Raw genomic sequence first — 16,306 nt, 5'->3', positions numbered from 1 at the left:
GTGATTTACACATTTTTCACAAAAACTACTGACCCAAATAGCTTGATGTAGCTACCTGAGCTACCTAGTTAGCATCGCCGAGCTAACGGCTATCATGCTAGTGATGCTAACTCGGTTCACTAACACATGTGGTGTTGGCAAAGATCTGCGTTCTACCGAGTGTAGCTCTAGTTCAATGTGTAGCTCTAGTTCAATGTGTAGCTCTAGTTCAATGTGTAGCTCTAGTTCGATGTGTAGCTCTAGTTCAATATGCGTCAATGAGTTTCATGGTCGTCCAACCCCAGCATATATTCCACTTGACAAACGCTGACGAAGCAGAATTCATGACGGAAGCTGGATTATTGGATGGATTATTGGATGGATTAGTGGATGGATTATTGGATGGATTAATGGATGGATTAGTGGATGGATTAGTGGATGGATTATTGGATGGATTAGTGGATGGATTAATGGATGGATTATTGGATGGATTAGTGGATGGATTATTGGATGGATTAGTGGATGGATTAATGGATGGAATAGTGGGTGGATTATTGGATGGATTATTGGATGAATTAGTGGATGGATTATTGGATGGATTAGTGGATAGATTATTGGATGGATTATTGGATGGATTAGTGGATGGATTATTGGATGGATTAGTGGATGGATTAATGGATGGAATAGTGGGTGGATTATTGGATGGATTAGTGGATGGATTGAAAGTGAGCGATCACAGCGTATCTCTTTATATCTGGTAAATAACTTCATAGACGTTCAGGGATGAAAGAGAACAGGATTTATTTCTCCTAAAGATTCAGTCAGAGCACAGGAGATGTGAATTTCAAGCAAATTGAAAACATGAATTCTAAAATTAAATCACAGCAGCGGTTCTGCAAGATCATAGTTATATCATGAAAAGAAGCAGAATAAAACATCTCTTTGGATTTATAAATGTAATAACAGTGCTTAGGGACATTTCAGTAACAACAGTACACTACCGCTGCAACAATACTCCCTTTGAAGTCATAGTATTACTTTGAGAAGCAGTTTAAAATCCAGCAACATTGTTCATCAAAGTTCACATTTTCTCAGTTTTGCACCTGAAACACAACTTCAAAATGACATTGTAAAGTTTCAGCTTTAAGCAACTTTTTCTGTGTTTAAAACGATGAAATTCACAGAAAGGTGGTGGATCCAGCAGTGGTAATCCCATCGTGAAACGTCAGGATGGATCAATGAATCTGACCAGTGATTAGAAAGAGCAGTAAAGCTGAAGCGGTGAAGCGGTGAAGCTGCCGTCGGTCCTCCTGCAGAGGCTTTCAGCTTATCTGGTTCAGTTCCCGCAGTTTATTCCTCCGGTGTCTCTTTCTCATCCTGATGATCCACTGAATCGTCAGCTTGGCAAAATTAGCAGCTTTGAACAGCGCCATGAAGACGCCACAGAGGATGGCCATGGCGCTAAACGGGTTGGCCGTCACCACCTGTGGGGAGAACACGTCTGTGGTGATCAGGTCGGCGTGTCGGTGAGGCTGGACGGTGTGAGGGAGCTCACCAGTCGGATCTCCTGAATGAAAGGATCACGCCATTGAAACACAGCGAAGAAGAGTTGGTTGTTTCTTTCTGCTTCAGGCCTTTTGTCATTGAATTTCACCACCGCAGACTAAGAGAGAACAGAGAGCATCACATCGTGGCTGCTTGACCTTTAGAACCTCAACCTTCTGATGGATTCTTCAGTTTTCCACCAGACTGCAGAGAACCAGCTTTGGCTGCATCTTTTAAAGGAGACATATCATGCTTTTAAATCCTTCCTTTTTACATATAAATCATACAGTTGTGGTCTATACAACGCGAAACTGCAATGCTTGGGTCTGAATTCCTCAATATTAGAGCTCCACAGGCCCCTTTTCTACCCCTTTTCTGATGTGCTTCTGAGAGCAACTCGTTTTGGGGCGGTCTCTTCAAACCCCGCCTCCTCTCCAGGTTGCAGAGGTGACACTCGGTTCAACGCCACCCTGTTCGGCCATCTTTGTAGTTTGATAGAACAGATACAATTATCTAGCGGCGCAGAAACTTTATATTCACACATTATTTACAAAATGTCAACAAGGGAAGATTTGTCCATCCAGCCATACATGTTGGAGCCAGAGTCGGACCCGGCGGAGCCAGATGAAAATGACGATGATGCACCTTCAGAACAACGTCTTCATATGGATGTAACGCAATGGTGTGTTACTATATTTACACTAACTTCTCCATCCATGCCCACTACTACAATACTGCCTGTATTACAACGACTATTTAACACAGAAGTTACATTATAATCTAAAACGAGCACACAGCGCTAACATATGAAGACGGTGCAACTGCTAATGCTAACAAAACAATGACAGGGACGTCTTATCATCACACTTTTTAGCGTTATATACAGCTTACCGAAGTGCTCTGTTCGTCGTCTCCATAGATAGAAGGAACTGACCGCTCAATCAGACCAAGTCTTTCGGCAAATCCTTCTTTATACTGGCGGAGGTTGCTGAAGCAGTCGTCCTTAAAGTGATTCGCGCACACAAAAATGACCTTACCCACAGATGTGGGTACATTTCTGTGAAAAATAAAACTCAACCAGGCACTTGGAAAAGGTTCTGATGCTGGGAGACGGTGTAACGAAGCTTGTGGGTTACTACATCCAACAACCGAACATTTCGACTTATCCTCTCGTAACTTCGGTTGGACTACAAAATCGCAGCGAGAAACAAAAATGGCGGATTGCTCGAAATGTCGATGTCCTAATTTGGCAGTTCCGCTGAGAATACTGTGACGTCATTGTTCAAAAAACGTAATAGAGAATAGAAAAATCGAAACGGATCGCAAAATATGACCAAAACAGAATATAAAGATATCAACGGAGCACCTGAAGAGACTACTTTGAACTTTTCTGTACTTCTAAACACTCTAAATATACAACAAAATGCATTTAAGGGCTAAAAAAGTGGATTTAGCATGATATGTCCCCTTTAAAAGGTCACATTATTCAAACTTCACTTCCCAAGATGGGCATGTGTGGGCGGAGCCAGTCCAGCTCACACAGACACAGCAGATTCTGAATGCAGCTCCTATGATCCAATATTCAAATGAGGAAAATCAAGGAAGAGCTAGAAACTTAGAATACTGAAGGTTTCTGGAGCGACCAGACCAGGAGGAGGAGGAGAACAGGAGGAGGAGGTGAACAGGAGGAGGAGGAGAACAGGAGGAGGAGGTGAACAGGAGGAGGTGAACAGGAGGAGGAGGTGAACAGGTGGAGGAGATGAACAGGAGGAGGAGGTGAACGGGAGGAGGAGATGAACAGGTGGAGGAGATGAACAGGAGGAGGAGATGAACAGGAGGAGGTGAACAGGAGGAGGTGAACGGGAGGAGGAGGTGAACGGGAGGAGGAGATGAACAGGAGGAGATGAACAGGAGGAGGAGATGAACAGGAGGAGATGAACAGGAGGACAGGAGAACTCATTATGTTGCTCCCAGCAACGTGTAACAGCCAATCAGAAACACTCGGTGATCATGAAGTAGTGGTGGACGGCGGGACGGCGGGATGGCGGGGCGGCGGGGCGGCGGGACGGCGGGACGGCGGGGCGGCGGGGCGGCGGGACGGCGGCGCTCGCTGGCCACATGTTTCTGACAGCGCTGGAGCCATGAAACCAAACAAGCAGCAGCAGTAGGATCCCAGCGATGAGACGGTTAATTCATGTTCCATCAGTGTCGGAGAATCGGGCTGCACCATCACACCTCTTGACGAAACTCCACAGCTTCGCTGCTTTTCCCAGAAGACTTCACCAGAGACATCTTGACCCAGGTCCTGAATCCTCCAGAGAAGGTCCTCATGGAGTAGTTCCTCTCACAGTCCCTCATGAAGGCCGACTGATTCACACTGAGGAGTCACACAACATCACACCTTCATCATCACACCTTCATCATCGCACCTTCATCATCACGCCTTCATCATCAGACCTTCACCATCAGAGCTTCATCATCAGAGCTTCATCATCAGACCTTCATCATCAGACGTTCATCATCTGACCTTCATCATCAGACCTTCATCATCAGAGCTTCATCATCACACCTTCAACATCAGACCTTCATCATCAGACCTTCATCATCTGACCTTCATCATCAGACCTTCATCATCTGACCTTCATTATCAGACCTTCATCATCAGACCTTCATCATCAGACCTTCATCATCAGAGCTTCATCATCAGACCTTCATCATCAGAGCTTCATCATCAGACCTTCATCATCAGACCTTCATCATCTGACCTTCATCATCAGAGCTTCATCATCTGACCTTCATCATCAGAGCTTCATCATCACACCTTCAACAGACCTTCCTCATCAGACCTTCATCATCAGACCTTCCTCATCAGACCTTCATCATCAGACCTTCATCATCAGACCTTCATCATCAGACCTTCATCATCTGACCTTCATCATCAGAGCTTCATCATCTGACCTTCATCATCAGAGCTTCATCATCACACCTTCAACATCAGACCTTCATCATCAGACCTTCATCATCTGACCTTCATCAGACCTTCATCATCAGACCTTCATCATCAGACCTTCATCATCAGACCTTCATCATCTGACCTTCATCATCGGACCTTCATCATCGGACCTTCATCATCGGACCTTCATCATCAGACCTTCATCATCTGACCTTCATCATCTGACCTTCATCATCAGACCTTCATCCTCAGAGCTTCATCATCGGACCTTCATCATCGGACCTTCATCATCGCACCTTCAACATCAGACCTTCATCATCTGACCTTCATCATCAGACCTTCATCATCTGACCTTCATCATCAGAGCTTCATCATCTGACCTTCATCATCAAAGCTTCATCATCAGACCTTCATCATCGGACCTTCATCATCGGACCTTCAACATCAGACCTTCATCATCTGACCTTCATCATCAGACCTTCATCATCAGACCTTCACTTGTCTTGAACGGAGAGAAAGAAACGAATCAAACTGGAATGTCGTCCATTACGACACGCTGGGATCCTAGAACCTTATGATGCAGGAAGTAATGTGATTACAGTGTCACTGACCAGCAAACTGCTCTGATGAAATGATGAAATAATGATGAATGACTTTATGCTTTATTTCAGTTTTGCAGTACAGAATTTGAATGTTGTGAAATGGTCTCGCCTGATTCTCCTTTAAAATCCATAAAGTTTCTCTGAACAGGAAAACAGGAAAACTAAACAAAAACAACTCTGAAAGGTAAAATGACTGAAATCTGAACCGAAGAACAGCTCAGAGTTGTTTTTGTTTAGTTTTTTAAAAGCGCAACTGAGATTTACACAATTTCAATTTGTCGCTGAGTCCATCCCATAATATGATTCCCAGAATGAAACCTCTACATTGAACATTATTTCTCACACTACCTCTTTCAAACACACTCAGTCCTCTTAAATTATAATGTTTTTTCTTGATGTAAAAATAATTGCAAACCAGTAAAAAGGCTTTTATTTTTCACTCAAAATAATGTCTGTAATGTTTTTAAGTAAACAATATCGACCAATTTTACGGTGCTAGATTATATGAATAGTTTATTAGTGGTTTCTTGACATGAAGCTTTATTTAATATTCTAATAATTATTTTCTAGAGTCTGAGGAACCTGAGCAGACGTGAAGGGAAGGTTCAGCTGGACGGCGCAGGTGTTCGCCGTCTGCACTCACCTGTCTGTCTGCACTCACCTGTCTGTCTGCACTCACCTGTCCGTCTGCACTCACCTGTATGTCAGAGGTGTTCACCATCTGCACTCACCTGTCTGTCTGCACTCACCTGTCCGTCTGCACTCACCTGTATGTCAGAGGTGTTCACCATCTGCACTCACCTGTCTGTCTGCACTCACCTGTATGTCAGAGGTGTTCACCATCTGCACTCACCTGTCTGTCTGCACTCACCTGTATGTCAGAGGTGTTCACCATCTGCACTCACCTGTCCGTCTGCACTCACCTGTATGTCAGAGGTGTTCACCATCTGCACTCACCTGTCTGTCTGCACTCACCTGTCCGTCTGCACTCACCTGTATGTCAGAGGTGTTCACCATCTGCACTCACCTGTCTGTCTGCACTCACCTGTATGTCAGAGGTGTTCACCATCTGCACTCACCTGTCCGTCTGCACTCACCTGTCTGTCAGAGGTGTTCGCCGTCTGCACTCACCTGTCCGTCTGCACTCACCTGTCTGTCTGCACTCACCTGTCCGTCTGCCCTCACCTGTCTGTCAGAGGTGTTCGCCGTCTGCACTCACCTGTCTGTCTGCACTCACCTGTATGTCAGAGGTGTTCACCGTCTGCACTCACCTGTCTGTCTGCACTCACCTGTATGTCAGAGGTGTTCGCCGTCTGTACTCACCTGTCCGTCTGCACTCACCTGTCCGTCTGCCCTCACCTGTCTGTCAGAGGTGTTCGCCGTCTGCACTCACCTGTCCGCCAGGTCGCTGAACTTGGAGAAAAGCATGTAAGTGATGGCGCTGAAGTCCTCCTCCGTCTGGTTGTGACTGAACTGCATGAAGATGAGCTCCCTGCTCCGGACGTCGGTGGGACCGCGGACCACCACCGCTCGTTTCTGCACCACAGCAGAGGAACGTCACAATAAATCACCTGAGAAGGAGCTTCCAGGTTCAACTCTTCAGATGGAACGTGTTCAAAAGAATACAGTCATTAAAACTTGTTCAATTCTGGAGCTGCTGACGTCACAATGCAACTTACAGATCAATTACTTCAGTTATTAACGACTTCTGAAAGAAAAGTTACTCCAATGGAGGCTGCCAAATAAGTAACTAGTTACTTTATATTGGATTAAACTGCCTGATAATAAAGCCTCATTATTACTGAAGCATCAACAGATCGATAAGCTGGAGTCTTGAGAGCAAGTAATGCTTATTTATTGCTAATGCTCATCACAGCCTAATGCTCATCACAGCCTAATGCTCATCACAGTCTAATGCTCATCATAGTCTAATTCTCATCACAGTCTAATGCTCATCATGGTCTAATGCTCATCATAGTCTAATGCTCATCACAGTCTAATGCCCAGCATAGTCTAATACTAATCACAGCCTAATGCTCATCACAGTCTAATGCTCATCATAGTCTAATTCTCATCACAGTCTAATGCTCATCATGGTCTAATGCTCATCACAGCCTAATGCTCATCAGAGCCTAATGCTCATCATAGTCCAATGCTCATCATAGCCTAATGCTAATCACAGCTTAATGTTCATCACAGTCTAATGCTCATCATAGTCCAATGCTCATCATAGCCTAATGCTAATCACAGCTTAATGTTCATCACAGTCTAATGCTCATCACCACCTAATGCTCATCACAGCCTAATGCTCATCATAGTCTAATGTTCATCATAGCCTAATGCTTATCATAGTCTAATACTAATCACCACCTAATGCTCATCACAGCCTAATGCTCATCATAGTCTAATGCTCATCACAGTCTAATGCTCATCACAGTTAATGCTGTGGCGTCTACCTGGGTGTGGTTGCTGAAGGGCCCGCTGTACGCCACATGGATGATGTCACAGTCTCCAGGCTGAGGTTTCCCAGGCTCCACCAGCGGCGGGATGAAGTCGTGGTCGTGATGTTTGCAGCTCAGCAGCAGAGCTTTCCCAGGGAACAGAGCGATGCCTGCTCACCACAGCCAGGGACACAGAAGAAGACGTGTTGAGAGAAAAACACTTTACTTTCTGTTGTGCTTCATCTGACCAGAGTCTGCAGGTCGTTTCTATCTCACTGCTTCATTCATTCTGCTCCAACTGGTCCGACTCCTTCCTTCTTAAAAAGGTGAGGGTTGTGGTTGCCCTCCTGATTGTATTGTTTTCATATTTATGTCTTCAGGTGGACACTTATTGTCTGTTTTGTCTCTGTGAGGCTGGAAACCAAAGCGTGAGCAGCCAGGAGGTGAAACACATGTTGAACATCTGCAGAGGACTTTATATGGTCTCTTCATGTCTTTACACTCATTGCAACACACATGAACTCAGCACAGGTTGTTTACGACACATACGATGAAAAATGGCTCCTGATAATTATATTTTCACCAAGTTAATATAATTATATATAATTAAATGTAATATGTGTATAATAAAATGGCTTGAAGCGAAACTGATGACATATTTTAAAGTTCTCCTGTCCTCCTCCTGTTCTCCTCCTCCTCCTGGTCTGGTCGGTCCAGAAACCTTCAGTATTCTAAGTTTCTAACTTCTCCTTGATTTTCCTCATTTGAATATTGGATCATAGGAGCTGCATTCAGAATCTGCTGTGTCTGTGTGAGCTGGACTGGCTCCGCCCACACATGCCCATCTTGATGTGCCAGAGCAGAGCTGCCTAATTGTGGGAGGAGTCAACGGGAGGGCCTACCTTGAATGGGATTGGCTAAACCCCCAATGACACTATATAGGGTTTGATTTCTGATTGGCTGGTTGGAGCAACACACTTTTTAAAAACAAGCCAGGGAGAGAGAGGACAGACTGTCTTCACTTCTGGGACGTCAGTCCAGGTATGGGGACGATTAGTACTGCTGGAGTCCTTTAGAAAGTGAAGTTTGAATAATATGACCTTTCAAAGAAACGAGAGCTCAGAGAGAGCAGGAGTGACAGGAGCAGACAGTGGTCTGGAGGTCTAGACTCTAGAGGGTTAATGGTCTGGAGGTCTGGAGGGTCAGTGGTCCAGAGGGTCAGAGGTCTTGAGGCCAAGAGGGTCAGTCATCTGGTGGTCTGGAGGATCAGAGGTCTGGAGGTCTGGAGGGTCCAGAGGGTCAGTCATCTGGTGGTCTGGAGGATCAGAGGTCTGGAGGTCTAGAGGGTCAGTGGTCTGGAGGTCTGGAGGGTCCAGAGGGTCAGTGGTGGATGAACCTGAGAGCTCTGCTGTGGTTCATTTCTACCAACCGGGGGCCAAGAAGGAGTCGACCTCTTTGTAGGTGACCGACATGACGGGCTGGTTGACCTTGACCAGGAAGTCGGAGATGGTCTGGTATGCCAGGAACATGGCCACCGCCGTCAGCATTAGGTAGACCACGATGAGCACCACCGTGAAGACGTTCTTCACACAGGATTTACTGAATCTCCTGGACGGGGTGGAGCTCCAGGCGTCCTCGTCTGGAGCAACACAGAAGGAGGGGAGAGGTCAGCGAAGCCAAACCAGGCACCGGCGTGTCGGCGCCCCCTGGATCACAAAAGACTTCAACAAAACTGTGAAAACTCCCCCGAGACAGAAATCGTCCACTTCTGGTCAGTTTGGTCTTAAAGAGACATAAAAAGGCAGAGCAGCGGCGTCCTGAAGCCACCAGACATCCGAGGAACTACCGTCAGAATGTTCCAGTGACGCAAACAGGAACGTTCCTGATACCTGGTGTGACGCTGCCGCCGGGCTCCTCCAGCTCCTCCGGCTCCTCCGGCTCCTCCAGCTCCTCCGGGTCCTCCAGCTCCTCCGGGTCCTCCGGCTCCATGCCTTCAGTAGTATCGTCAAAAAACCTTGCGGACTGTCCGTCAGCGTCACCATCTTCATCACCGTCATCATCGCTGAACTGTACGGTTCAGAAACAACGTTTAGTGTCAAACTGAAAATCTGTTTGTAGAACAACGGAACAGAAAACACGAAGTGTTCAAGAGGTTCTGGAGGTTTAAAAGCTCTTCAAGCAGATTTACTTTGTAATTACATGGATTGTTTAACGATGAACAGTATGTCACTACTTCTGCTTGAGGAGGAGAATAAACAAAGTAACAGGAGCAGGCTTCAGTGGGTACTGACCGGTCCTGGACCTGGTCCAGACAGTCCAGGAACCATGTGGGTGGCACAGAGACCAAGACAGCCATGTAAACCAAACATACGTGTGTGTGTGTGTGTGTGTGTGTGTGTGTGTGTGTGTGTGTGTGTGTGTGTGTGTGTGTGTGTGTGTGTGTGTGTGTGTGTGTGTGAGAGAAACATCATGTGACAGGACGGCTGAGGACTGCAACTTTAAACTGCTGCTTCCCTTTAATATGAAACCAGTTCACACACGCACACACACACGCACACGCACACGCACACGCACACGCACACACACACACACACACACACACACACACACACACACACACACACTCACCTCCTGGTATGTCCTGTTCATTCTCTTCTTGAAACTCAGCGCAGCTCTCTGCTCAAACACTCTTCTGAAGAATCCCACATGTTTCTGTTTCTGAGGACTGAGAGTCATTCACACACCCGGACACCCGTTCTGCTTCCGCTGGAAAAGAAAACAATCCTTCAACCCAGACGACACACACACACACACACACACACACACACACACACACACACACACACACACACACACACACACACACACACACACACACACACACACACACACACACACAGAAGCCCCGCCCACTTAAGGTCCATCCTACTACCAGAGATCTGTGCTGCGGTTACGTGCTCAACCATCCATCCATCCTGGACAGGTGAGGATATTAATAAATGATAATGAGGCGGAACCAAGTAAAACAATTGAATCTGTAAGAAAATCACATAAAAAAAACTGTAAAATGTGAAAAAGAAACATACTTAAAGCAATAAAGACGTTTGTGTTGATCTATTTTTCATTTGATGGTGTGAAGTTAAATCCAGACCACCAGGAGGAACACTGACTCTGCGGTGGACCTTTAACTATAAGAGACTTTAAGAAAAGACATTAATGTCAAACAACAGTAAAGTGCAGATTATATAGTTTCATAAAATAATCCAAACAGAGGCTTAGTGCTGCTGTTTCCCACAGACCGTGAACGCATCGCAGCGGGACCCAACAGGGAAGTGATTCAACTGATCCGGACTGGTTCTGTCATGGCCTCCGGTCCTCTCTGTGTCCTCGTCCTGCTTCTGCTGCGTCTGTTCTCAGTGATTCGGTCAGAAGATCCGCAACCGGTGCGTTTATTCACCGACGAGCAGCTGCGGAGACACGACGGCAGACAGGTGAGACCCCGGACAGGTGAGACCCCGGGCAGGTGAGACCCCCGGCAGGTGAGACCGTGAGGTGAGACCCTAGACAGGTGAGACCCCGGGCAAGTTAGACCGTGAGGTGAGACCCACGGGAGGTGAGACCCAAGACAGGTGAGACCATGAGGTGAGACGCCCGGGAGGTGAGACCCAAGACAGGTGAGACCATGAGGTGAGACCCACGGGAGGTGAGACCCAAGACAGGTGAGACTGTGAGGTGAGACCCCCGGCAGGTGAGACCCAAGACAGGTGAGACCATGAGGTGAGATGCCCGGGAGGTGAGACCCAAGACAGGTGAGACCATGAGGTGAGATGCCCGGGAGGTGAGACCCAAGACAGGTGAGACCATGAGGTGAGACCCCCGGGAGGTGAGACCCAAGACAGGTGAGACCGTGAGGTGAGATGCCCGGGAGGTGAGACCCAAGACAGGTGAGACCATGAGGTGAGATGCCCGGGAGGTGAGACCCAAGACAGGTGAGACCATGAGGTGAGACCCCCGGGAGGTGAGACCCAAGACAGGTGAGACCGTGAGGTGAGACCCCCGGCAGGTGAGACCCCACACAGGTGAGACCCCGAGCAGGTTAGACCATGAGGTGAGACCCAGAGTCTGATGTGTGCAGCAGGTGCATGGCCCTAAAGACCTCCACTCTCTCTGTCTCTTGTCCTGCAGGACGACCTGCCCATCCTCCTAGCAGTGAAAGGAGTTGTGTTCGACGTCACCGAGGGGAAAGGTAGAAGATCTGCTACTTCAATCTGAGAGAGAGAGAGAGAGAGAGAGAGAGAGAGAGAGAGAGAGAGAGAGAGAGAGAGAGAGAGAGAGAGAGAGAGAGAGAGAGAGAGAGAGAGAGAGAGAGAGAGAGAGAGAGAGAGAGAGAGAGAGAGAGAGAGAGAGAGAGAGAGAGAGAGAGAGAGAGAGAGAGAGAGAGAGAGAGAGAGAGAGAGAGAGAGAGTTAATGAACTACATGTATAAATATATAGTATAATGAGGCCTGCTGGGAGTTTCTCTGTGGACTCTGCTCATATAACCTGTGTCTTCTGTCTGTCAAGGACACGGTTCCTTTTCATAAACTTCTCTATTTATTCCTGGAAGAGTGTTCTGAACACAAGGAGGGACATTAAACGACTGTATGTTTTCTAGGTCTCAGTGAATTAATAATTTCATATAAATGTAAATTGACCAACTGATTCCAGTTGCCAGACCTGACTGTCGTTGCAGAGTTTTATGGGAAAGATGCTCCGTATAACTCGCTGGCTGGGAAGGACTGCACCCGAGCTGTGGCCACAATGTCCCTGGACCCCGCAGACCTCACGTCAGACACCGTGAGTTCCTGCCCCGCCCCCACCCGGCGCCCCGCCATAGCCCTGGCCGACTCCCATGGGTGGAGAACACAGATAAATAAATACATGACACACCGGACTCGGCGGGACTTTGCTCCTCAGCTGAACAACGTTTCTCTGAAACGTCCAGTTTCACATCCTGTCGGTCGAAGCTCTTCAGCACGGTGGTATTACTGTGTAGTGAGAGCAGTAGTATTGAGTGTATTTCAAGATCAAAATGATCAGGTCATCATTCAGGTCGTGGATCAGTGGAACGAAAAGTAAAGAGCAGTGCTGAACATACATGATCCATTAGAAGATGATCGTATTCTGGGTTTTATAAGAATGTGTTTCAGATTAGATAAGATTAAATTATGGTATTGTCAATCCAGTGAAATTCTGTACTGCTCTCCTCCGGCGGCAGCGTGACGTCACAGTGGCCATCGGAGGAAAAGCTGACTGTCATATTTCATATTGGGATTCATATCGACATGAGCTGTAATTAGTGGTCAGTGATTAAACGTCATGTGATGTCGTCCACAGTCGGGCCTGAGCGAGGAGCAGCTGGACGCTCTGGACAGGATATTTGAAGGCACATACAAAGCCAAGTATCCCGTCGTGGGTCGCACGGCGTCTGGGATCCTCCAGCGGGACGGGAGTCCCAACCAGGACCTCCAACCGGAGCAGCAGCCTCCTCCGCAGAGCAGAGAAGAGCTTTAAGTGTTACTCTGGAAGATCTCTGTCAAAACCTCCATCTCATAAACCCGTGACCCGGTCCACCTGGACTGAAGGTCGGAGTGTGTGTTAGCTCGCAGTGATGAAAAGACATTTGTCTGGTTTCGGTTTGTTAAACTACGAACTGAGATGATGCAGTTTTTCTGTGTCTCACTGGGAAACGTGAACCTCCGACTTTACTGATTCTCATTCCCACTGTTTGGTTAGAAAGGCTGAGGGTTGTGATCCAGAACACTCCTCTGTGCTTCTGCTCAGCTGACGAAGAATATCAACACAGAACACATTCGGCCTCATAACTACACAACTTAAAACATTCAATCTGTTCACTCTGCAATCGGTGGATCGATGGACTATAACCGGGTCCGCTGCAGGTCTGAGCCATCGTCCGGTTCTGATGAGTGTTTGGTCAGGTGACGTGGACTCCCACAGGAACGTGTCCATGCAGTGGAAGCCAGTGAGCTGCAGTGGAGGAATGAAGAGCTCGTTCACTGGACGCATCATGTGCACTAATATTCCCGTGGTTAACAATCTCCTGAGCCTCGTTCCGACGCTCCCGTCTGCGTAGAGCTCGTCCACTACTGCTTTAGATGTGACCACAGGATGTGCGTCAGTACAAAGGAACTTGTACTTCGTATCGGACCTGCTTCCTCCACAACTCTTCTGCCTTTCGTCTCCTGAGAGCAGCGATTTGTTCACAATCCCCCCAGAATGACCTGATGTTCACCGTCTAACACCAAACATTTTGTTCTAATTAAAACTAGAATGTCTGTGAGTGAATCGTCCTGCGCCTCACACACACACACACACAACACACACACACACACACACACACACACACACACACACACACACACACACACACACACACACACACACACACACACACACACACACACACACACACACACAGAAGCTCCGTTCACCTGATTGAATCGAGTTCCAGAGTTCTTTGAATCTTTTTCTACGTGGAATCAGATGTTGTTTTATAGGACGTCCAGCAAATAGCAGTAACGTGGAAATTAATACTTTAAAAGTCTTCTTTTGCTTCTGTATGCAACAAACTGCAGCCTCAGCTCAAGTTAACCCCTGTTCCTTCACTCCATCATTTCGATAATAATATTAATTATAATATTAACACACACACACACATGCTCCACAATGTTAGCTCCGTCTGTCAGTGGTCACAATGTTGTGGCTGATCGGCGTACATTATCGCTGCAGTGCAGGCTTGAATACAGTTTTTGATCCATGTTACACAAATAAAAGTGGATTAGAGTGGAAGTATCAATCATTAAAAAGTAAAACATCCTTTAACGGGTTGGATCAGGTTTGCGATGGAAGATTGTTTTCCTGATAACTCAGATAAATTGTTTTATTGTGCTTAGATAACCGGGAGAGGCCGGGACGCTAATGTTTGCTCTGAAATAGTCAAACTGTCGTGGTGTTCAGCTCAAACAACTAAACTAAAACTTAAAAACCCAGAGTGTGTTACTTTCATTTAAATCTTTGGTTTCAGAATGAATAATTAGATGAAATGTTTTGGGCTGTGTCCAGGAGAGGGAAATGGAGGCGTTATTGATCCTTCACAGGAAACCGTTTCATTAAAGCAGAAACTGAGTTTCTCTCTCTCATGTGAGAAAAAACCAAAACCCTGAAAAAGTAGTAAAAGAGCAGCATTTCTAAAACCACATGTACATTTATCATTCCTACAATCAGAAACAGCCGTTACACGTTTCACCACTCCGGCGCCGGCTGCCAACAGAAATAATCCTCCGGCATAAATACCCCGGTGTGGTCCGAGCAAAGGTCACACCTGGGCAGCTGCTGAGGCAGGTGATTGTCTCTGGGTGGAGCTGTTCCCTCAGGGTGGAGCTGCTCTGCCACTCGACAGATGATTGTCTCTGGGTGGAGCTGTTCCCTCAGGGTGGAGCTGCTCTGCCACCCGACAGATGATTGTCTCTGGGTGGAGCTGTTCCCTCAGGGTGGAGCTGCTGTGCCACTCGACAGATGATTGTCTCTGGGTGGAGCTGTTCCCTCAGGGTGGAGCTGCTCTGCCACCCGATAGATGATTGTCTCTGGGTGGAGCTGTTCCCTCAGGGTGGAGCTGCTCTGCCACCCTGCAGGTGATTGTCTCTGGGTGGAGCTGTTCCCTCAGGGTGGAGCTGCTCTGCCACCCGACAGGTGATTGTCTCTGGGTGGAGCTGTTCCCTCAGGGTGGAGCTGCTCTGCCACCCGACAGATGATTGTCTCTGGGTGGAGCTGTTCCCTCAGGGTGGAGGTGCTCTGCCACCCTGCAGGTGATTGTCTCTGGGTGGAGCTGTTCCCTCAGGGTGGAGCTGCTGTGCCACTCGACAGATGATTGTCTCTGGGTGGAGCTGTTCCCTCAGGGTGGAGCTGCTCTGCCACCCGATAGATGATTGTCTCTGGGTGGAGCTGTTCCCTCAGGGTGGAGCTGCTCTGCCACCCTGCAGGTGATTGTCTCTGGGTGGAGCTGTTCCCTCAGGGTGGAGCTGCTCTGCCACCCGACAGGTGATTGTCTCTGGGTGGAGCTGTTCCCTCAGGGTGGAGCTGCTCTGCCACCCTGCAGGGGATTTTCTCTGGGTGGAGCTGTTCCCTCAGTGTGGAGCTGCTCTGCCACTCGACAGATGATTGTCTCTGGGTGGAGCTGTTCCCTCAGGGTGGAGCTGCTCTGCCACCCTGCAGGTGATTGTCTCTGGGTGGAGCTGTTCCCTCAGGGTGGAGCTGCTCTGCCACCCGACAGTTGATTGTCTCTGGGTGGAGCTGTTCCCTCAGGGTGGAGCTGCTCTGCCACTCGACAGATGATTGTCTCTGGGTGGAGCTGCTCTGCCACCCTGCAGGTGATTGTCTCTGGGTGGAGCTGTTCCCTCAGGGAGGAGCCGCTCCTTCTGGGTGGAGCTGCTCCATCACTCTGCAGGTAATTGTCTCTGGGTGGAGCTGCTCCCTCTGGGTGGAGCTGCTTCATCTGGGTGGAGCTTCTCCGCCACCCTGCTGGTGATTGTCTCTGGGTGGAGCTGTTCCCTCAGGGTGGAGCTGCTTCATCTGGGTCGAGCTGCTCCATCACTCTGCAGGTAATTGTGTCTGGGTGGAGCTGCTCCCTCAGGGTGGAGCTGCTTCATCTGGGTCGAGCTGCTCCATCACTCTGCAGGTAATTGTCTCTGGGTGGAGCTGCTCCCTCTGGGTGGAGCTGCTTCATCTGGG

At 47.9% G+C, this 16,306-nt stretch overlaps 2 protein-coding genes across 2 annotated transcripts; one reads left to right on the top strand and one right to left on the bottom strand.

Annotated features, from left to right (window-relative positions):
* Positions 1–757: 757 nt before the first annotated feature.
* pacc1 (proton activated chloride channel 1) lies at positions 758–10,620 on the bottom strand. The gene is made up of 8 exons (XM_080479353.1): positions 10,149–10,620; positions 9,410–9,587; positions 8,950–9,159; positions 7,536–7,690; positions 6,473–6,615; positions 3,760–3,901; positions 1,535–1,642; positions 758–1,463 (listed from the first exon to the last, which is right to left on the bottom strand). The coding sequence occupies exons 1-8, from the start codon at positions 10,254–10,256 to the stop codon at positions 1,302–1,304; spliced, it is 1,206 nt and encodes a 401-aa protein (XP_080335479.1). The 5' UTR covers positions 10,257–10,620; the 3' UTR covers positions 758–1,301.
* Positions 10,621–10,876: 256 nt separating this feature from the next.
* On the top strand, positions 10,877–13,858 carry nenf (neudesin neurotrophic factor). Its single transcript, XM_080479354.1, has 4 exons — positions 10,877–11,011; positions 11,706–11,766; positions 12,252–12,355; positions 12,896–13,858. Exons 1-4 carry the CDS (start codon positions 10,883–10,885, stop codon positions 13,070–13,072), a joined length of 471 nt encoding a protein of 156 aa, XP_080335480.1. The 5' UTR covers positions 10,877–10,882; the 3' UTR covers positions 13,073–13,858.
* The last annotated feature ends 2,448 nt before the right edge of the window (positions 13,859–16,306 follow it).

Source organism: Lipophrys pholis (assembly GCF_963383615.2).
Source record: "Lipophrys pholis genome assembly, chromosome: 14".
Taxonomy (NCBI): Eukaryota; Metazoa; Chordata; class Actinopteri; order Blenniiformes; family Blenniidae; genus Lipophrys; species Lipophrys pholis.
The sequence above is the reverse complement of the archived record's forward strand: the minus strand, read 5'-3'. Positions and strand labels throughout refer to the sequence as shown.